Source organism: Sebastes fasciatus, chromosome 8 (assembly GCF_043250625.1).
Source record: "Sebastes fasciatus isolate fSebFas1 chromosome 8, fSebFas1.pri, whole genome shotgun sequence".
NCBI lineage: Eukaryota > Metazoa > Chordata > Actinopteri > Perciformes > Sebastidae > Sebastes > Sebastes fasciatus.
The window spans coordinates 21,437,166-21,461,470 of record NC_133802.1 but is presented as its reverse complement, the minus strand read 5'-3'; the positions used below and the strand labels follow the sequence as shown (position 1 = coordinate 21,461,470).

At 41.9% G+C, this 24,305-nt stretch overlaps 1 protein-coding gene across 6 annotated transcripts in view; it reads right to left on the bottom strand.

Moving 5' to 3' along the window:
* nav1a (neuron navigator 1a) overlaps positions 1-24,305 on the bottom strand; it is a 125,820-nt gene that overhangs the window by 84,232 nt on the left and 17,283 nt on the right. For 5 of the 6 annotated variants that reach the window (XM_074644258.1, XM_074644260.1, XM_074644261.1 and 2 more), the window contains exons 1-5: positions 17,737-17,891; positions 15,547-15,731; positions 10,015-10,642; positions 9,321-9,573; positions 8,152-8,243 (exon numbers count right to left, since the gene is read on the bottom strand). In XM_074644258.1, the coding sequence (XP_074500359.1) occupies positions 8,152-8,243; positions 9,321-9,573; positions 10,015-10,636 (967 nt within the window). In that variant the 5' untranslated portion in view covers positions 10,637-10,642; positions 15,547-15,731; positions 17,737-17,891. Of the gene's footprint in view, positions 1-8,151; positions 8,244-9,320; positions 9,574-10,014; positions 10,643-15,546; positions 15,732-17,736; positions 17,892-24,305 lie in introns of those variants that run through there. The other variant, XM_074644259.1, reaches the window with a different exon arrangement.

Genomic DNA, 24,305 nt, shown 5'->3' with positions numbered 1-24,305 from the left:
TGGGTGTGTTACCATTAGTGCACTTTCTCTTGTATGCGAGCAGCAATGCCTGCAGCCGTGATGTTATCACATCTCAAACTGTTAGGACTAGTATTCAAACAAGCAGGCCGTTGGGCTCATGCCCATTTTCTGTTACATTTGCATAAATCGGTTGACATTAAACCAGAGCGAAAACAGGCGACGTCCTGTTTGCTCACATTCCACACTCACTTTTAGATAGGTACTTTAAAAACAACTAATTTCCCAACAGTATCCAAACTGGCGCCAATCGAGAGTGTGTGTAATACAGGAGCTCAGTAGCAGACAAAAACACAGACATACATTGGCTGTTTTATTGTGTAAAAGGCCAACGCCATTAATTAGAGGCAGCTAGCTTTAATAAAGGGCCAATGTTGAGGTGGTTATGCCACACCGAGGCCAGAGCTGTGTGGTGACAGTTATGGGGGCTCCGGGGGCTGGTAGGGGGGGTAAGGGATGTAATTTAAGGCTAATAGGTGCTGTACGTCAGTTCTTACACCTCCCTGATGAGGGATTAAGGTGAGTCGAAGGAGAGTGGCCGCGTACAAGGCAGGTCTGTGTGGCGCACAGATGCTCGTGGGGCGAAGACACGCGTCAGTGCTCTTGAAAGCACGTACGCACACAGGTTAAGTGTGCGTTGGCAGCACACAGCTACTTGTTTGTTCCAGCACTCGTCTCTCTGGCTCCACAGTCTAATCACTTTAATATATATGGCTGATGTAAACATATATTCTCTCGCTCTCTTTCTGCTAAATCTCTCTCTCAGGCTCTCCACACACACACATGCTGTCTGTGCAGGGTGTCTGACTGACCTGAGCAGTCTGGCCTGACATCACAGAAGCTGGCAAAGTGTGATGAGTGCCAGTGCTCAGTATTAGCCTACACATAAGCAAGACTCACACTTTCAGTATGTAACAGAAGTGTGTGTGTTGTGTGTGTGAACGCGTTTGTGGGCTGACCACAGTGGTCGGAGCCATGGGAAATTTGCTACGATGACGGGCAAACAGTTCCATGCATGCATAAAGGGACTTTTAAGCAAAGGTAGGTAAAGGTAAGAGAGACAGGTAGACAGAGATACAGGTATGAATGGCTAGATTGAAAACATAGAGTGAAATAGAAGGAGAGACAGACAGGCTGAGGGTGTTTCTGTACTTTGCATGAGTAAATTTGCCCTAGCATCTCTAAACAGCTAGGAACAGATTCGCCACTATATTTCTACCGAGAGCAGTTGTGTGAAGTAGCCAGTGGGACACACAAACACTGTGTGGCACATTATATGAATGTTTACAAAGTGACACGCAGCTTTGAGAGGAAAAGTACTGCGAGGGAAGAGGGAAGCGCCGCCGCTTTGGATGTAACTAATTGTATCAGAGCGACTTAAACTTTAAGCGGAACGATTCCCAAATCGACTAAGCAGATGGCGTGCGTTCTCACTTTCACCCACTCGCTGTTGTCACCCACTCCTTCTCTGTTCCTCTTGTTTTGCCTTTTTGTGTCGAAGTACGAGAAGAAAAAAAAAAGTTGTTCTAAAGATGAGACAAGCGTGAACGGGGCGGAGAAGTGCAAAGAAAATAACAAGTGTGACTGAGAATAAAAGGGGACGCCATGAAAGAACTGGAAGAATGTTAAGATGTGAAATTATTATAAAGCAGAAAACAAAGCGATGAGGAAAGTGAGAGGAGGAGGAGGAGGACGGGGTGAGGAAGGATCTCTGTATTTGTGCCAGAGGAGCAGAGGAAGCCTGTAAGACAGAGAAGGGATATCCTGCCTCAACGCCTCACGCCACTCCTGCTACGTTTGCTTATGTCCGCCAACACGCTAAAGCGTAGGGTCCACAGGACACCATGGATGAATACCAGACCATGACACACGCATACACAATGGAGACACACAATAACATGGCTTCTAATTGTCCTGTTTACACACAAAATACTGAGGCGACAATCTGATGTGTGGCTTCCTAGTCTGAGTCAAAAATGTAAGCGTGAATGAACGAGGGAGTTTTTCCACAATGACACCCTCTTTGGTGGCCTCACTCAGTGCTGATGATGCACAGCGTGAGTCACTGGCTTAAGCATTTGGACGATTCAGACACTTAAAGGCTATCCATGCTAATTGCTTGAGCGTATCACTCATACCAACTCCTGATTCCGGCGGCACAAACCCAAACAAAAACACCATTCTCTCCCACATACACTCATCATGAATCACGCACAGCTGAGGGCTGATAAACATCAACTGCTATCCGGCGGATGTTAACGAAGAAGAATGAATGAATTTGTGTGTGTTTTAAAAGGTGTCGCTTCTTTGTAGACGCTCCCGCTCAGTGTTGACATTCTCAGCACACTTCCCAGGTATCCCACAATGCTGTGCTGCAGAGGCTGGTTGCCTAGTTACAGCGTGGCGTGCATACAGCAGCTATGGATATCATCAGCGTGTGTGAGTGTGTAGCTGTGCTTCTGTCAGCAGGAAAAGAAAGCAGCTGTTTGTTGCTAAAGTGAGATATAAAGTATTATGTGAATAAAAAAAACTTGAGTGCATGATTCAATTAACATCAGGAATCTTGAGCCAAGAAGTATGTGCTCATATTTGAGTTAGTGATTTAACCTCCATGGGTTATTAATTAGACAGATAGATGTCTTTGTGACTCCGTTCATGTGTGTGTGTGTGTGTGTGTGTGTGTGTGGTCCCACAGAGAGGTTACACACATGGCTGACTCCATAACTCGACTCCCTGGATTGGGAGTCACCCCAGAGGTCAAAAAGGATCTTGAGTGTGTGCACTCATTCACCCATTTCACAATTCTCCCTCCTTTCTCTCCTCCTTTATCTCTCGCTCTATCTAGTGCAGACATAGGAAGGACGGAAATGTCCCTGGGGGGGGGGGGGCGACAGGAGGAGATGGCAGGTCTGTCTTAGTACATTGCCACACAACGGGTGGATGGCTGGAGCTTGCATGTGTGCCTTTCTACTCTCGTATGGATTATGTGTATTCGTGTGCACCCACTTTCCCACACTCATGTGATGTCTTCCTTGTGAAACTCACCTCCTAAACCAGACATAAAACTGGGCCATCACTTCAGCTGGACTACTGAACTCATGACAGGTCAAAATTAGGGTCAAATAAAGAGCAAGTCATGACATCAAACCCTAAATAGTGATTACTGCCTCACGCCCGGTGATGAGCGAGGACATAATCTCGTCCATGCTTATGTCTGATCATCTTCCCAAAGCTACTAAACCACTCATCACTGTCCAACGCCAACTCGGCATATGTCTCTCTGATTAGATTGGCCAAAGAGGATTACGCACTGTCTAAGAGTAGATGCAGCCGGGGTTATCAAAATGCTATCCACCAGACTGTCCAGGGGCTTTAAAGGGATGGCGAGCATGAAATTTATAAACGGCAAGCTGATTTTCTGCCTTCATTAGTAAAGATTTGCCGACTTCTACTATAATAAAAGTAAATGGCACATGGGGGTTTCAAAGTGTACTTTTCTACGTGAGGGCTCTGCAAAGTAAGGGTCTGCAGGATAAAGTTGGCCTGCCATGTGTTGATAAGAAAAAAAAACATATGCTATATCTCTATTTATGCTGTTTTACTCTGTATATGTTGACATTTAAAAAAAATAAAAGGTAAGCATTTTTTCGGTGTGTCCAGTGAATGTGAAACCAGTCACAATGAGTGTTTAAATTGTTGGGCTGTACCGAACAGTTTGAAATGTTAGAAGTTAGAAATGTTTTTATCTAACGAAATATTCCAAAAACTCCGGGTAGGGAATGAGTCCTTACCCCAAGTGAAGGAGTTCAAGTATCTCGGGGTCTTGTTCGTGAGTGAGGGGACGATGGAACGTGAGATTGGTCGGAGAATCGGAGCAGCAGGGGCGGTATTGCATTCGCTTTACCGCACCGTTGTGACGAAAAGAGAGCTGAGCCGGAAGGCAAAGCTCTCGATCTACGTTCAATCTTCGTTCCTACTCTCACCTATGGTCATGAGGGTTGGGTCATGACCGAAAGAACGAGGTCGCGGGTGCAAGCGGCCGAAATGGGTTTCCTCAGGAGGGTGGCTGGCGTCTCCCTTAGAGATAGGGTAAGAAGCTCAGTCATCCGTGAGGGACTCGGAGTAGAGTCCTTGCTCCTTTGCGTCGAAAGGAGCCAGTTGAGGTGGTTCGGGCATCTAGCACGGATGCCTCCTGGGCGCCTCCCTTGGGAGGTGTTCCAGGCACGACCAGCTGGGAGGAGGCCACGGGGAAGACCCAGGACTAGGTGGAGAGATTATATCTCTGCTCTGGCCTGGGAACGCCTCGGGATCCCCCAGTCAGAGCTGGTTAATGTGGCCCGGGAAAGGGAAGTTTGGGGTCCCCTGCTGGAGCTGTTGCCCCCACGACCCGATCCCGGATAAGCGGTTGAAGATGGATGGATGGATGGATATTCCAAAAACACAAAGGGAGGTCTAATAGCAATCTAACAGCACCATAAATCACATATTTATAACCACAATAAAACAAAATCATATTTTTTCCATTTTTTAGGGTGAAAAAATGAAGACAGAAATTCAAAGCTTCATTCAAAAACCTCAATAGAAGCTTCAAATGTAAAAAAAAATCAAAAAAAAAATCGGTAGAGCTATTAAATTGCATTCTTTTTCAATGAATGTACTCATCTTTTAAGTATATTCCAATTGCACACTTGCTGTTAATCACAGTATGTAATAGCCTTCATAAAGTCAAAAACTGCTGCCTTTACGGCCATTTCCATTGGCTATAAAAAGCGCAAAACTCTCTTGTATGTGCCACTTTGACTCATACTTATCACTGATAAATCTTACAATCAAAACTACAAACTCAAATACATTGTGATTTACTTATATGCAATCCAACAGCATCACAAACTGCTGCCTCCAAAATGACCATAAAGTTCAATCAACACCTCTTTTTTCAAAAACTGAACATTATAACCTTCATGAAAAGGAGGATTTATTGTATTAAATTGTAGTCCAGTTTTAGCTGAGAGTACCTAATAAACTGGCAACGGGGTGTATATTATATAAGAATACATTAAGGGAACTGGGGGCCATTATTAAATTCAGTATAACACAGTGCAAGTTGGCTCACGGCCACTGAATGTAATTTTTGGCTCACCTTGAGAAACACATCGTGAAATCTCGGCTCCGGATTGTGAGACGGTTTCAAAGGAACTCATGTCCGTTTATTTCACAATAACGTGTCAATCCCACACCTGGAAAGTACAATTATTTTTGTTTTTCTACCTGTAAATGTCCTATGAGGGTGGGTGTGGGATGCTGTGCAGTGTTTCATATCCAGATGTGCACACGACCTCCTCTATGTGTCTGTACAGTACGTGTGTGTGTGTGTGTGTGTGTGTGTGTGTGGGAGAGACAGCTGCCGGACTCTGAGAGTATCCGTAGGGAATATCAGGCCATACCGTCACTGGGAGATGAAAAATGATACGCAGTCCCCACATCGCATTTATCTTTCAAACACCATCTGTGTACTGTCACATCAGCACACATACACACACATGCTCAGACATGAACGCATGCTCAAATACACCTCTCCAGAGAGCCACAAGGTCAGGAGGTCTGCGGTCTAATTGAGAGGCCACATGGTGCTACAGTCACATTAAATGCTCAGGTCTTCATTAGGGGGCTCGGATAGAAGATGGAAGAGCTGATTGTGTTACAGACTGATTCAATCTAAGTGAATGTAAGCATATGGAAAACATTCAATTTGTGGAAAACGAATCTTTTACCAAGACAACCGTAATCATGATTTGGCATTTGTGGTTGTGTGTTCAACCAGAGCCCTCAGCCTTCAAATATTCAACCAACATTCAATCCATCTTTTTTTTTTATCACTGTGCACACATTTCCGTCTTTCCTCCTTACACAAAAGGAAATCCATCAACCTACTGACCTTATCAGGTCTCCTCGTTTCATCTCTCACCCCTCTCACTCGTTTTCTTTTCCTTCCCTCCAAACTTTGCCTTCCTCCCTGTCCCCCTCCTTTCCTCCGCTCCCTAAATTACAGTCATTACGGTGTCAGCCCACCCTCCATGTAAATGCAGCTTCAGAGGAGCCTAAGACACTTTAGTTCTGTTTCTAACGCCTTCTAGGGACCAATTACAAGGCCACAACCACGGTCCCAAGACAGCCAGAGGCCCTTAAAGACAGGGGCTGGTCCACCATCAGCTCCCATCCCCCCCTCTCCACAACCAGCTGGTTGAAACCTTCAAAAAGCTATTAAAGTTTTTTTTTATTTGCAAACAGCTCTATTCTGGTGGATACACTTTTAGACAGGCGAGATCAACGTACTGTAGTAGACAACTTAAATGTCAAGGAAACTGATTTTGACATAATATAATATAATATGATGTCTGGATAGGTTTTCTATGTACAGTAAAGTTATGAAGTTTTGGGAAATGGATAATTTTCATTGTTGGCAAATTTTATACACAAGTCTATATGATATTTCAGATTTAAATTATTATTATTATTCTATCTTGTCTATATGTTTAAGATCACTGTCCTGGCTGCTACATTGTCCCTAAAATTGGGGACCATGTATAAAGAGGTTTATGATTCCTACAGTGTTCACTAGGCATGAGACAATATGAAAATTTCATGTCACAATTATCCTAACCCTAACCCTAACCTGGCCAAAATAATTGCGATTCACGATATTATACCGATAATCATCAAAATATGCTTAAAACTTAAAATGGCTCTAAAACATACTTTAATCACTTTACCTTACTTTTTGTTCAGAAACAAATATTTTTATTGCATCACAGATAGGACACATCTTTTTTAGTGAAAAATAAACAATATTAAATAAGGTAATAATAAATCATAAGGTCCCTCTGCATTAATAAAGCATAAATAAAATTTAAAAAACAATTTTGTGAGTCTGTTCTTTCTTACATGATAATTCCTGTATTTTTTTTTTTTATTTTTCACTTCACTTCGGACAACTTTTTCAAGTCGCATGTGACGAAATTCACCAAAATCAACTTGTGTATTGGGTGTATTTTATTGCAATCCGCGATAAAATCCTATCCTATCATCCCATCCCTAGTGTTCACTCAATATGGATGGGAACACCCTCTAACGCCCTTAACACTGGAAACCAGCACTGTAAACCCACTGTTATTGTTCAATTTCAAATATGCAGGATTAATGCCAAACAATGAAAAACATAACTGTATATATCTGTATATATGTCAGATGTGTATAAACTAGGAGAGATTTTGTCCATTAAAGTTTAACACACACTAACTCTGGATTGCACATTTCAAAGCCAGACTGTTGATCCCCTCCTATCCAACAGACACCACATCACAAAGAATGACTCAGTAAGCCACTGATAAAGTCATATCTCTGAAGCCCGTCCACATCCCTCGACTCACGCTGACCACGACAAAGCATGACTATAGCTGTGGGTGCAGAGCAAACCATTACTCAAAGGGACACGGGGAGGGGGGTTATGCTGGGGCTGTGGCTTTTTTAGGTCAATGAAGCTATAGAAAGGAGGAAAAGCAACAGAGAGGGATGGAGAGAAAGTGTGAGGGGAGGAAACTCCTCGACAGCTCTTGGATGTAGCTGAAATGAATGTGCATATAATAATACTCCCTGGCAGCGAGCTGAGAAGTGGCCCTGTTTCATCCCATTACTGACCCACATCACCCATCTCATCTTAACATCCTGAGTCCATCTCTCTTTTCCATCTAGGAACCACTGCAGTCAGCAGAGCCCCGGGCTGAGACACACACCAAATTACAGCACCTAACTTCAGACATGGCTCCTGAGGCCTGATGGGTAGGAGCACGACAGACGATAGATTTAGACAGAGAATGGTCGTCCCTTAGTCTTCACTGAGTCTTTTCAGGTTCCACAATGAGACCCAAAGGTCGGCCGCTGGCACGTCCCATCTGACGCCATTTATGACTCTGCTGCAGTAAATGTGTCAATACTGTTGCTAACTGGGCGGACAGAACTAGACTACAAGTTTTGTTCAGCAAAGGAGACAGAGACAAAAGAAAAGTGTTGCTGTGAGGATAATCTATGTTTGATTGCAAACCTCTGTGTCTCTGTGTGTGTGTGTGTGTGTCTAACCTAGTGTTAGGTCATCACAGCAGACTTCTATGGATCCAGATGAGCAGTCACTCAGTTCATCCACTGAAAAGTCACTCTCCTGCGCGTGCAGCCTGTAAACACATCATGAACACACATCAGTCTGTTACTGTACATGCAAATCACTCATGTTTATATCGCTGATTACAATCAAACACACAAGCTACTATGTATGTATGACGGCAGAAGAAAATTGATGACCTTCCCCGGTGTGTCACATTGATTTCCATAAATGCAATTCATTGACACAGAAACTCTCAAGGCTATCCAGAATACCATATTTTGGGCTCATCCTTCAGTTTAATTAAAGGCATTCATTTTTACGGATTCTGTTATTCTACAGTTGTTTGTATTATTATTTGTAATTGAATAAAAAACATTTTTCAAAAGGTTTGGTATGTTTTATGCATGTTTGTATCCCGAGGGGTATAAAAAAAAATCTGAATCTCAAAATTGAAAAACGAATCCCTACACAACGAGCAAATAATCGAAGAGATGAATATTCGGTTAATGCACGAAGCAATACGAATAATTGCATCATTATAAAAGTCAAAAGAAGCTCAAGAATGTAAGTTCTTGTCTTGAATTTTTCTAATTATTTATTTTATTAAGTATTCTACACTGTGCATTAAATGAAAATACATTTCTGCTTTAAGTTATTCATTGTTCATGGATTGATTCATTTAACTGAAACCCCACTCAACAGACAGTAATGTTGCATTTTTTTTACTTAGAAAATTCGATTCACTCTTTTCTTGTTTTTATCCCACGTCGTGAGAGACTATGTGTGTGAGAGAGAGAACAGTGTATTGACGCAGCCCAGAGGCCAGAGGACACTTTAACTATCAGCTCTGCTCCAGAAAACACCAAGTGTGTGTATATATGTGTGTGTATCCTGGCACACACATGTAGTGCTGGAACAGAGGAATCAGACTGAAATGGCAGCCCTCTAGGGCCGCTCTTTAGTATCCAGAGTGGGAGGCAAAGTGTGTATCAGTAGAGAGGGGGATCATAAAATGCTATGAGGAGACAGAGCGATCGTGTGGTAATGACAGGAGAATGGTTTTACAATGGCCGTCAGTAATTGGGGGCTTGTGATGGAAGTCTTGATAAACTGTTCTGTCAGTTGTGTGTGAGTGTGCACCGCTTACCTGTAGCTGAAGGGAGCCACAGTGGCCATGTTGACTCTGGGTGTGTGCGTCTCCTCGTCCAGGCTTTGATCCAGCCTATCAACGGCCATCCTGGACATTAATGGCATGGTGAATGTGATCGGAGGCAGCGGCAGGGGACAAGGAGAGGAGGCCGGACTGCTGTCCTCAGGGGTGCCCATCTCCTCGTCTGATTGGCTGGTGGAGTCACTGCCAACCCTGATGGCGTGCTCGTAACCAGGGTTATTATCATAAACTAAAACGAAAATAAGCAGTGAAAAATATTGTTAGTAAACTGAAACAAAATTAAAACTATATCCATTGAGTAAAAATAAAACTAAAAATAAACTGAAACAATATTTCCTGGTTAAAAAACGAATAAAATCAAAATGATCGTAAACATTCGTGACGTTGAACCACAGAAATTGAATAACTTGACTTTCCAGGAGACGGCACTGTGCCGCAATTGCTTCACTAAAGTCACGTGAAGAATAAACATTACACATTATGGCCATGTATGTTGCATGTATACTACTTATGTGTACTTATGTATGTATACATGGCCCCTAACAAAAAAAAACTAAATCTAAATATATAAAAACCAAACCTTTCTGAAAAACTTAAACTAAAACTAACAAATGTACTCTGAAAACTAACTAAACTAAAATGAAATGAAAACTACTTGAAAATTCATAACCTTGAGAGGGGCGAAGGTGACCATTGTTCGATACGGTGGACTCTTCCTCTCTTCGTGGCGTGACCTCACTCGTTGCCTGGGATACGGTGTTGGAGTTGTCTCCTCTTCTGAACTGGAGCGGTGGACGCAGGTTGCTGCTTCCCCATGTTTGGTTGTTATTGGCGAGGGTGTTTCTGTTTCGATTGCCGTCATGTGGAAACTGCGAGGGGATGTGAGGCTGGGCGGGTTTCCCCAGATCCAGTGTGTCTTTGGAGTGCGGCGGCGGAGCTACCCTGCGCTGGGTTAACGGGCTGCTGTAGGCAGAGCGTGACACCTGGGGAGCAGGTAGAGTTCCCATCCGCTGGAAGAGCTGACTCTTGAAGCCTGCGTCTCTCTTCGGGTCCCTGGAGGACGGCCCGGGGATGCTGGAGCTCCGCGGGCAAAGTAACGGAGAGTGTATGGGCGTGTGTGTGGGAGTGTGTGTGGGTGTGTGTTTCGGAGTATGTGTTGAGGGCCTGGGCAGGTCACTAGCCCGGCGGCGGGTGTCTGCTTTGGGGGAGGAGGGCAACAGGCTGTGTGGGAGGGGGATTCCTGATGCGGGAGGAGCCCGGGGGGCCGACTTCACATTGACACCCCCACTCATACTGACCTAAATGGAAAAAACACAAGGAGATAGTCACCTTTAATGAGTGAAAACACTTTCAATCTAAATCCACAGCAACAGTATAAGACTATCAGTCCCAAAAGCCCTCCCAAAAAAGTTTGTTTATCCATTAAGAGGTTAATTAAACTGTTAAATCTAATCTAAAGTTTAATCCAATCAGGTAAACTAGAATGTGCTGTTCTCAGCACAGAGACAGATAAACATCCACGGTATGTGAGCATGTGAATCAAGCACATATGACAGACTGAGTCATGGTAAACCACGAGTTGAGCTTATTTTCGGCGAGACATGGAGCGTCTGCACAATCAAATTTGCCTGCTGGGAGTTAAAAAAAAAACGAAAACAGCTTCACACACAGGCACATGGCTCACAGCAACGTCTAGCAGCTGCTTTCAGAGCGTTATGTTCTCAAATAACTGATTTTCTCCACATAATGAATTCAAACATACACTCGCACAGACTCCCACATCATCGCCCAGACACGCTGCTCTCTCACATCTAACGGCTTCAGAGGAGGTATGAGATCGTTCTCACCTGATTTGCTTTGATTCCAGATATTCACAGTCACCCTCTCAGAAACACCCAAGAACTCTAAAAGTCAGCTTGATATTCGTCGCGCCCTTCTGCTCTACGCAAACCGCAACGACTGTTAATCAAGTGGAACATTTCTTGTAATGTTGTATAATCTAACTACCTCATGCTGCTCTGCTGGAGGGATAGAGGACGGGAGGCTGCGAGGTGGGAAGAGAGGCAGGGAGGGAGGGAGGGGGAAAGGGAGGAAACAGCACGTGTAGGACGAGAAGGATCTCAGCATCTGAGAGAAACAGATAAATATATTTGCTATCCCTCAAAAAATGTCAGAATCTCACATGACAGTATTTAGTAAAATCTAACTTAGTTATTTCAAAATGTAAACGACATCTCAGCATAAGATTTATAATTGTGCTATCCTCAATTTTTTGCATTGAGCTCAAATTCTGACAGCGGAAAGAATTAAATAGAAGGAGGAGGGAGATCAAGTAGATTCACTTGGGTATAAAAATGTGTAAAGTGTACTGTTAAGTGTAGTTTTTCAATTCTGTTTGGAATAAGACATAAATAAGTGTAAAAAAAAATACAATCTTATGTAAATGCAATGAACTAGAGCTGCAAATAATCGATTAATCAATTAGTTGTCAACTATTAAATTAATCGGCAACTATTTTGTTAATCGCTTTGAGTAATTTTTTAGGGAAAAAGGGAAAAATTCTCGGATTCCAGCTTCTTAAATGTGAAAATTTTTCTGGTTTCCTTACTCCTCTATGACAGTAAACTGAATATCTTTGAGTTGTGAACAAAACAAGACATTTGAGGACGTCATATTGGGCTTTGGGAAACACTGATTAACATTTTTAACCATTTTCTGTTCATTTTCTGGACCGAACAACTAATCAATTAATCAAGAAAATAATCGACAGTTTAATTAACAATGAAAATATCCTTTTGATGTATCCCTACAATGAACAATATTGAATTATTGCCTTATATATACTGTATATACAATCGATAAAAAGAAGAACAACTTGAGATTTTAACTGTAAAAGATGCTTCAGCTAGATTTCACTCACATAGTGAACAAATTATGTTGCTATTGCTGTCCAGATGTGCGGGAGTGGGTCAACAGCTGCTCTCAAATTCGACACGGATATAAACATATACTGTACACATATACATAGTTACACATTCTATTTTGTACTTCCTGTACAGCACGTTTGCTTTGGAGCAGTGCAGTACAAGTCGATTTTATGATTATAATTACACACGCAGTCAAATACACAGATTTAACGCTTAACCCTACTTGCCCTTTCTTAAATAGAAGTAACTGTGTTGCCAGAAGACGTCTCGGGAAGCTGTCTTTAGTAAATCAGAGATGTGTCAAATTAAGCCGTCAAAGTCACGAGGATAAAATGTTGGATCATTTGACAGCGCATCTAATTGCAGTATTGCTCACAGCCTAACGCAGGCTAAACACAAACACACACATCTCCCAGCACCCTGAGCAAAAGGTCTGTCATTATCAGAATCCCTGCAGCAAGGAGAGGTTGACTGCTTCAGCTCAAAAACATACCCAAAAATAACCTTTTACTTTCTAATAAAGGAAAGGTTAGCTTCTCTCTAGGAGACCTTCCTTTCACCTACTTATAATATCACACTGACACAGAAAATGGGTATTTTGCCAAGGACTGGTGCTCTATCATAGCTGACTCAGTGCTAATGAAGACCTGCACAGCAGCATACAGAAGCAGTGACGCAGCAGAAGGTAAACAGAGACAGATGTGATCATCCATCCTGCTTTCACCTCATTTCTCTCCATAAATTCCTCTTCTTCCACTTTGCTTCTCTTGCTCTTTCTCTCGGGAGGCCAAGTCACTAATACGCATCAGAATTTCTGTCTGATACAATTCCTGCTAGGATTTCCAGGAGCGCAGGTGCGGTCTGGCTCTGTGTCTATCTGTATGGAAATTGGCTATTCTCTGGGGATACAGCGGGGTCATACCAGTACTACTGCAGCCCACGTCAGGGCATACCGGAGCTCAGCTGCCGGTGGGGATGTCTGTGTGTATATAACCACAGAAAGAGACAATAAGACATTTCTTGTGACTGAAAGCAGCAGCGGCAAATCAATTTTAGGTCTGATTCCCTCACGCACAAGGCAATACTTTACAGCACAAGCTTTTTACATTTGTAAGGTATGTACTCTGTGTCATGTGTTTAGACTATATACAGGAGTCAAAGACAAAATCACTCTGTTACATAAGTGCATTTACAACAGTTAGATTGCTGCTTTGTTGATGCTTTCACAGCAGTTCAAACTGCGTGGACTTTTCTGGTTACCAACATTTGTTAAAATATAGAAAGTGCATTTAAACTAATTCCTGTTTTGTAAGAGCCATATCTTAAAAAACATGGGAGAATATACTTTGATGAATGTAAGAATATGAAATTTCACGTTAAGGAATTGCATATTTGTTTTGTAATTAATTTGTATAAGTAACGCTCTCGTCAACGTATAAATGACGTCATAGTCGCAACTCTATAAGTCAAGACCAGATAGATGTCTACGGAGCAACATAGTTTTTTTTACCCGATTTAAATGTGTTTTATACTGTTATTCACTTACATACCAAGTTTTTACTTTTGATTAGACGGCACGACACAATATACTTTCTAGAAATCTACAGGAAAAACAAACATGTAAGAGACCAGATTTGGGGTTTGGTTTATGCTGGAGGTTTTATGGTTTGAGTCTGGTCCTTTGAGGCAAAAATGTGAGGAGAAATTGGTTAGTAGTTAGGGCTGCCACTAACAATTATATTGATTTATCTGTCCATAATGTTATTTTGATTAAATGACTAATCAGTTAGTCCATAAAACATCATGAAATTGTGAAAAATGACAATCACATTTTGCCCGGACCCAAAGAGGTGTCTTACAATTTTAGTTTTGACTGAGCAACAGTCCAAAACCCAAAGGTATTCCATTTACAGTGATATATAACAGAGAAAAAAATTATTTTAAGAGGCTGAAACCAGAGATTGTCTGGCATTTTTTGCTTGATAAATGAGTTAAACAGTTAATCAATTATGAAAATCGTTGTCAATTAATAGAGCGCCGAATCAATTTGCAGTAGCTATTTGCTTAAAGAGGCGAGCCTCTAGGCTAAATATATAATACAAATTAATGTTTCTGTGACATTAATACGGACAGTACTTCTAATATTTAATAGGTATTTAAGTAGAACGAAGTAACAAGTGTACACATCATGGAATTTGACTTTTATGCATTGCTCTCAATGTACTACACAGAAATAGACTTAACAGCTAGGAACAAGGACAACAAAGCTGGATAAATAAAGTTAAAGAATAGACAGGACTATTTCCATATGTACACAACTATGTGTAAAAAAAATAGGTGTATATATAAATATTATATAAATATATACTATAAAAAGCATCAATGACCAACAATAAAATACAAATAAAAAACGTCTATATAAGGCAAGTGCTGGAAAACATCATGCCTTCTGTATAATGACAAAAACATGGTAACGAAAGCATATAGATAATTTCAGTATTTTTGTCACAAGTGAATGTAATGATCATTGGAAGAATGCTGATATAGAGTATTTGACTAGTCCTCAATTATTCTGCAAGGATAGTGCTGACCTCTGCTGGACACTGTGTGCTACAGCAGCAGCAGGGACTCTTATTCCTTCACTAATCTTCTAGTTTTCTATCTATCTCCACATAATCAGGAGGTGAACTAAAGTACACGAGGTCATTAAAAACACATTTCACCTCAGTCATAAAAGACAGCAGGTCAGGTAAGTACTTTCTTTAAGAAGAAAAACAAGAGGGATAGTGTGGCAGCCAACATTAGATGTTAGCTTCTAACTTCATGATCATATTACACCGTTTTAGCTCCTCTGTCCCATGACAAACTGAATTCAGTGACTGTACTTCTGATCAAAGAACCATGCATACCTTCTGTATCTCTCACACACACACATCACCCTTGTGATGAAAACCCTCTGACTCATCCCAAAAAATCAATAAATGAGGTGGTAACACAGGCCTCTCTGTCTGTGAAGTGAAGGACATTAGCAGCGCCTGTGTGTTTGTGTGTGTCACCCAGTCTGGGGAATAAATGTAATTACCTCCATAATGACAACAACTAAAAACAACAGCGATAATGTGCTGTCATAAATCATCTTACAATATGCTGGTGACACACAGAGGTGCAAAAACGCTCCAATGTGCTGTTAGGCACAGTTTTCTTAGAAGTCACAACATCTCAAGCTCATAAACGGCTTATTATTAGATGTCATGAGAGTGTCACGAGTGTCTTACCTGTCAACGGGGCGCCGGCTCCTTCAGTGCGCCGTTAGGCCGAGCAGCCAGAGCCTTCAGGATGGTGGTCGCACTTCTCCGACGTCCCAGAAACAATGGTGCTGTTTTTTCCTGGATCACTGTTGCATCCTCAGCGCTCTCCTCCCATTGGTCGGCACTGCCTCTCCATTCATCGAGACAGGAAGCTGTGACAAACAGGAACGACATTTTCAGCCAATCAGGGGGCATCCTGTACCGAGGTGACTCATTTTCAAAGTCACTTTCTTCTATGAAACCAGTGCTCTCATCTTTTAGAGGAAAAAGGTCATTTCACACACATATGTCTGTTGGAACAATGAACTGGAGACTGTTTATGTTATCATGAGTCAGTAACCTAGATGGAAATTTACTTGGCATACAGTGACCTACAATGACACATAGTCTGTCATCCCAATAAAAATGCCACAACTTGCGTAGCATTTAAGTCATCTAAAAAGCTTGTATCTCCAGATTGTGAACTGCCAGCCCGTTCTCATTCCCAGGGTGTCAAATACCAACGATCTGTCGCGGCCGTCGGCGTTCGATACCGGCGCTTAACGCACCCTTTAGCGCCGGTATGAAATGCACCAGGCCTTCCAATGTAAACCCATCTGCGTAAATATCAAACGCTCAGGGAAAGTGCACTGGGAGTGTGGTGACTTAGCTTTAAGAGCGAAAAGTCACACACCGGGCGGGCGGGAGGTGAGGTGGATGGGACCAACAACACAGAGCTTTCATCCAGGTGACCGCTGTTCGTGTCCCTTCATTCATATCCTGTGTCCACAACGTTCAGTGTCACTTTCACTGCACAAACGTAGTAGTTTTAAGCCCAACCATGTTGTTTTTTCCTAAACCTAACTATAGTGGTTTTATTGCCTGAACCTACGCAAGTGTTTTTGTTTACTTGACAGCATTAAGCACGTGTTTACTGCGACCGAAAAGAGTGACGCCTCGGGGTCTGACAAAGCGTCAGTATTAGGGCTGTCAATCGATTAAAATATTTAATCGCGATTAATTACATGATTGTCCATAGTTAATCACAAATTAATCGCACATTTTTTTTTATCTGTTCAAAATGCACCTTAAAGGGAAACTTGTCATGTATTTAAAATTTGTATGAAATTTAGCTTAAGTTTGGAGCGTTATTTAGCCTCCTTCGCAACAAGCAAGTATGGCATGGTTGATAGCAATGGATTCCTTTGGTTTTCTAGTTTCATATGGCACCAATATCTTCACTCTTGCTTTAAAACTGAGCCCGCCACAACCTAAAAATCGCAAGTTGCGTTAATGCTTTATTAGCAATATTATCGCGTTAACTTTGACAGCCCTAGTCAGTATATGACGAGTTGGCATGACAACGTGTTGGAACTGCACAGAAACATAGTTAATTTGTTTTGGTGTTAACTTCATCACAATGCATCTTTGATTTCATACAAGGGGGAGTTATGCAATTGCTTCATTCACTGAGGAAAAACCACTTCACTGAAGTGTTACGAGGTTTTCATTGCAGCCTGGTTCAACCACATGGAGAAGTCATCGGTTCAGGCGTTTCACAAGATTTACAGAGAATGTGAATCATTCACAAACTGGGAGAATGAGGCATGTCTAACACACACGTTCGCTCCAGCTGCACTCATTATAGAAGCACAGCCAGACAAACACAAGCACCCACAGGAGAGAGCCAAATCAGACTACGCACAACATAATAAACATCCCCATGTGTGCACAAACAGTTTCCCTCCATTCACTACTACAACTCTTCACACATCATCCAACACTCTTGACTGATATATTGGACACACATTAGAGTATGCTATGCTGCACTGAGTCATAGAGCCTACCCTATATAACGCTGACTCAGGCAGATCGCATCACGTCACCCCTGGTTACGGTATACCCCCCCTCCTCTATCAATCCCCTCTTTTCATCCCACTTAAGCTCTGCCTTTTATCTCTGTTAACCTCTCTCTTCCACTCTCCTGCCATCTCTCCGCTATACGCTGCTGACTGTGACATCACTGTGAGCATCCTTTAAAACATTTGTATTGATCCGTTCACAGAAACTGGCATTCATAGTTACACATATGAGGACAAAAACAAACAAGAGAGAGATACGCAACACTGACAAATGCATGAAAATCAATTTTAAAATACTAACCAAGGCTACACTCACCCTCTGCACGCATCAGGATAGAAAGCAGCAAGTCTCTGATCTGTATGCTGCTGAGTGCGTCTGGCTCGGTCCCTGCCAAATTTGCTTCTGTCTACTTTTGCCTGGCGGGCCTCTGAGCAGCGAGCATGTGCATTTGTGTGTGTCTCTCTCTGTCTGTCATTCCACCCCTCTATCACGTCATGCCGCTCTGCTGCTGCCGCAGTACGCCCGCAGCCGTATCCCCGCCCCTCTCTCTCTTTATTTTTTCCTCCCCTCATCACAATCCCAATCTCTCTCTCTCTCTCTCTCTCAGTAATGGACCTGTTGGCTATGCTCCCTCCCTCTCTGAGGTGAAATATAAGCCAAGCAAAAGCAGAGACAGGCTGGTCCATTAGCTGGATGAGTGTGGTTTGTGTGTGTGTGTGTGTGTGTGTGTGTGTGTGTGGCGGGGGGGAGGAAGCATCACACATGGCCGTCTGTATAGTGTGAGTAATACGTGGTAATTAAGCAGATGTAGCCACACATGTGAAAAGCTGAACCCCATCATCGGGGATTCAAAGTCTAATTGGTGGTCAGGGAAAGCCGGATGAAATAAGACAGAAACCCACGGTATGCTAATGATAGATCGGCTGACGACACGTGAAAATGTGCATAAACACACAGAATTACACGCACATAACATCTGATGTCTATATCTGTCTGTACTCAGTGCGCATGCCTGCACGAAAGAGCATCTTGAAGGAGGAACAGCCCATCCATCACTGCTCTAATTTGTCACACGTCTCTAATGAAAGAAGGGAAGATACAAAAGAGGAGAGCGGCTGGAAACAGGAGGGAGCGATGAAGAAATCAACATGTACAAACGAATCCCAGCGGACAAATACAGATGTAATGAAATACATCCCAGATCTGACCTTGAATTCTGCTTCCACCGGTCTAGCTATCCATCCTCATAAACCACAGACTGTAAAAATCTCATCACATGTAGCCAGCCGCCTTGAAACATCTGATCTGCTTTACAAACAGAGGAACATGTTGTTTAAATGTAACAGCAGTGAGACACAACTTCAGTGTTGCTGGATGCAATAACAGGGGTGTGAAACAGCAATTTCATCATTCATAGTAACCACTTGATAAGCTCCAAAGATGTTTTTTAGAGTTCTTCCGATATTGCACAAAATTTGGTGTCGGCAAGTACGCCAGTCTATGCGACAATTTGATACCATAATTTATTAAACCAGAAAAAAATCAACTTGTTTAACCAGAAATCAATTCTTCTTCGCCGCTCCAAAACAGTAGACTTCATTGGATGTATCCTTGGCTGCCACTGGCAACTACAGTTTTAGAGCAGTGAAGAAGAACTGATTGCATGTAGTTTGTCACGTCATGACATGGCTGTATAAAGAGAACTGGATACAGCGTTGGGAGGCGGGCTCCCGTTCATTCCTATGAGAGTTGTTCAGTGGCGCATGAATCCAAAATGGCCCAACTGCCGAGTGATAAAGTACCCGGATCATCCGGCGATCTTCCGCATCCATTGAGCCAATAGAGCAGGCGCAGTAGCGTTTCCTTTAACTCCAACTCCCAGCCCTCGGTCTGGGTCTCATTCACATGAACGGAGGAAGGGAAATAACTCTGGATTCGGCTATTAATGCATTTTACAACTTTGTAGTACCACCGTTTGGCCACTATGAACATTTGCATCAAGCCCAGCACACTTCCTGGGGGCTTGCATGACGATATCAAACAACAACAACAACAGTGCGGTGCTAGTGGCGAGGGTAACGGTAGTCAGAGCGAGGAAAATGTCAGCCATTTGGCAATATTTCACAGTGGAAAAGCCAACAAGTAAAAGGGCGATATGTACAGTATGTAAGACTTCCGTTTCGAGGGGCGGCACCAATGATGCCAATTTCAACACCAGCAATCTTATAAAACATTTGCAGACGCATCACGCGAAAGAGCACAATACAGCAAAGATCTTATTCATATAAGTTAAATAATAATGATAATATATACTGTATATATATATATATATATATATATATATATATATTTATTTTTTATCACACTGGTATCGGATCTGTACTCTGTATTGGCCGATACTGAAAGTTCAGGTATCAGAATTGGTATCGGGAAGGAAAAAATGATATCGGAACATCTCTAACGTTTTTTATTTGCTATTTTGACTCCTGGACAACAGATGTTCCTCTGTTTATTCACAACGTGTTTTGAAGTTTAATAGAAAAAAAACCTGCTTACTTTGTGATTTCTTGTTTGCTTCTCCATCCCTGTCCTCTCCCCAGACACTTTCTATCTTTCTCTGTATCTCAGTCTCTAACTCTCTCTTCTCATATTTCTGCTGTGCTGGCTTACAGTTTGACACTCTCTTGACATAAGGGACTGTGCTGAATATTTAATGAAGATTGTGATACACAACAGGATCAGATCCATAAAATATCTCTGCAAATCTCCCTTTTTTTTTACAGTGTACATCCGGCAGCTTATTTCTGAGAACTTGTTTTTCTCATGGTGTGTGTGTGTGTGTGTTCAATCAATCATGAGACTGAACGGTCTGTGAGGGTCTTAACGGTCTTGATCTTGCAGTAAATGCACAGCCTGAGAGCTCTCTGGATGATCACATATTGATCAGGCATTGAACAGGCTGGGCTAACACTTGAATTTGTCTGTAAGACTTCATCTGAAGAGATACACAAATAAAGGAAACTGTGTCCCGTTATACAGCAGTATGCAAATAAATACATCAACTGATCAACCAACCATGATAAATTGCTAAATGCTATTAGGATACAGCTAATAGCCCAACAAGCACAGCACATCCCCCATACATACAGACCACCTAACACCCCCTCCCTCTTTTCCCCCACACACATGCACATACAGTACAGTATGCCCTTCATGCTGTAGACCATAATCACTTAATTGCTCACCTCCAAGTACTCACTCTAATATCAAGGCCGCTCTTCTGTTTGTTTTTAGCTCCCATATGTGTGAAACTCACTCCAAAGTCATCCACAAGCAAAAAACACACTCACATGATCTGTTGCTTTGTCTCATGAAACGGGAAGTGACTTGTAACAGAGGGATTATGGGTAGGAGCGTGCAAGCGTCTGTGAAGGGCGTGTGTGTGTGTGTGTGTGTGTGTGTGTGTGTGTGTGTGTGTGTGTGTGTGTGTGTGTGTTTTATGGGGCCGGGGGGGTTAATGTCATAGCTAATCTACTGACGTCCCCCGAGGCCTGTCCTCCCCCCTGAGAGATGCTGTTGTGACAATGGGACACTTGTGTCACTGTCCCCCCGAGGGGCATCTGGAGGGATGGAGAGGGGGGGCTACTCTAACATGTTGACTGTCTGGATGCATGGGGCCTCAGCTGTGTCGTTTCAATGAGATGACGAGTAAAATAAAGTAAGTAACACAAAAGACAGAAGAAGTAGTGATGAAGAACAAATAGAAAAACACGACAGGTTAATGTATCTTGGAGGAAGTCACCAGTTCCCTGTGAAAGTTTGTATCTAATGACCACACGACACGATCCACCAAGTTCACAGCAACATGCTGATTTTGTCTCTGTGTATGACTGTACTGTACCTACGGCTAACACTAGATGACGTCAGAGTGCCTCATCACACACTAAGGCAGGCCTATTCAATTACTTTCTTAGAAGGGCCAGATTTGAAAAACAGTGAAGTGCCAAAGGGACGTATACATTTACATTTCTGTGTCTGATGTCTGATGTCTGATCTGCAAAGCAAGGAATTTAAATGTGAAAACAAATCACTTTTCTAATTTTAGTAGGTTGATGTTTTCATAAACACAATGTTGTATTTAACATCTTTTTAATTCAGTTTGACTCTCCTAAATTCCCTCCGCTTACACAGCCTGGGTTAAAACTTAACAAAAGAAGTATTTCTGTGCTTAACAAGACATAACTAATGAATGGGCAAATTAGCCTACTAATAAAATGGTGATCTTCTGATGATCTAACAATGTAAACACCCATAAACATAGAAGGCAGGTTATTTAAATAAAAACATAATGATATTGCTTTTAATAGTCCATAACAGTGTGAGTGGTAACATTTATGAACAGAAATAAACTCTCTTATTGGAACCCACTTGGACCCGTTTTTGTCTTTTATAGGGGTTCTTTAAGGGGAGATAGTAAGTCCGCAGTTAATTAATTAATTAAACACATTTATACTGCATGCAAAAAACTGCATGTTTTTTTTGCCCCAAACTGCATGTGATTAGAACAAAGTGGGCAAATCTGTAAAGGGGAGACTTGTGGGTACCCATAGAACCCTTTTCATTCACATATCTAGAGGTCAGAGGTCAAGGGACCCCTTTGAAAATCGCCAAAATGTATCTTAACTTTGGAGCGTTATTTAATCTCCTTCCCGACAAGGTAACATGACATGGTTGGTAGCAAATCAATTCCTTGGGTTTTCTAGTTTCAGATGTTTTATCCAATATCTTCACCCTATCTATCTTCACTCCACTCTATCTTCATATTTATAAATGATCAATGGGCTGGATTGAGGTCGTGACTAGGCCTGCACTAGGGTGTCCCAGTTTGAGATGAGGCCAGTAAGACTAAACAGATTGAACATCAGAAAGGTTCCACATCACAAGGCCAGAGAGGGTGTTAATGGTATTGAGAGGAACCAGACCTGCTGATGAATCCATACTTTGAGAAGGTTTAGTGACAGAGCTGAATGTCATATATACAGTATATTGTGTGTATAGTCTACATTTGAACACATGATCATAGTTGTTGTTGTTATCAAAGTTGTTTGTCAATTGCAAAAACTAAGGCTGTTATAAAACTGAATCTTCATTCATTTGACATCACAGCAACGAGTATTATTATACTTACAAGATAACTAAGAAAGAATACTGTAAAAAAAATAGTAGTACATTTTTCAAGAATTAGATTCAGTTTTTTTTCTTGTCAATAATTGTGATCATCAATACTGCAACACTTCCAAAGTAATAAACTGATTAGAACCCAAGAGAATCAAGCCTACTGGAGTAGAAGTTAAGAAACCGAGAGCACCTAAACAAAAGTCTTTGTCTCTGACTCAACCAAACTGTCAAAGCCTACAGACAAATCTTCATTCTTGCTCATTCTTTCAGAATCGCAGAAATGTTTGAGACACACCCTTGACAGGTGCATCGTCAAAATGACACAGATAGACAGACACACCAACATTCATACATACTGTACATAGCATGTCTGTAGAGTCTTACTCTTACGTCTATGGTCCAAATGCTTAGAGCAAGTAAATGCATTTCAATGTCCTTCAATTAAATAAAGACAAGGCAGAAATCACTGTTTTGGCAACAAGCAGGAAAGAATGAAAGTTATGGCTCATCTTGATTCCAGAGCTATAAAGATGAGAATCCAAGTTAGAAATATTGGTATTTTAAAAGACTCATATCTGAGCTTCAGAAGCTGCATCAATGCAATAACTAAATCAGCATCTTATCATCTCAAACAACAAGCAGCAAGAAGTAGAGGTCTCATGTGCGGACAAGATTAAAGAGAAAGTCATTTATGCCCTCATTTCCATCAGGGTGGACTATTAGAACGGTCTCCTGTGTGGTCAACTTCAGCGCATTCAGGACGCTGCTGCCTGCGCTAGAACCAAGAGAACTGAGTACACTACTCCTGTTCTTAAATCCTTAACACTGGTTTCCAGTTACTTATAGAATAGATTTTAAGAAGTGTTGTTCATAAATCACTTAATAATCCTGCGCCAAAATACATTTCTGATCTCCATGAAGAATATAAATCCAGTAGGGTCAACGGGTGGTACCTCGAGTCAGAACAAAGCTGCTTTTAGCTACTACAGTACGTTGCACACAGATGGAACTAACCAACTATTACTCCACTGTAACTGTGCTGTGGCTGTAACTGTATTTCTGGTCTATTCCATTTGTTTTTTATTTAATTTTATCTCATATTTCATATTTTATTTTACCTTAAAGGTATAATATGCAAGAATGTCCTAAAAAACAATGTATCGACTGATACAAAAAGAATCCCTCTCAATCATCACTTCTCACCCATTAGAAGTGTGTGGTGGTGTGTTTATCTAGAGAGCTGCCTTCTGCCTGTATTTTGTCTTTCCTTCTTATTTAACTGTGTTCAGGATGTTTCTGGGCTTCAGCAAACAGCCTCTAACAGCCAATAACAGCGCTCGAGGTGTGCAGGCCGTCAAAGACTGACGCTTTGTCATGCCCCTCGGCGTTTGATACCGAAGCATTATACATCGATGGGCACAAGTCCCCCTTTAGCTCTGTCAGATACAAAGCGGGTATATTTTACGGATGAGAACCGGTTGTGTGTTCTTATGTGCTCCAGACAGTGCCCCCCACCCCCTTGACCGAGAGCAGCGCTGAGCCACAGCAGACAGGATGAAACCGGCTTTAATTCAAAATCTGGCAACTTCCCGCAGAGTTGTGCACAGGTGTGGTCGTGTTTCTTTGTGCTTTAGAACGTAACCGCCGTGAAACAATCAGAAAATAATGTTTTGTTTCTCTGATTCACTACTTTTGTTCTCACCAAC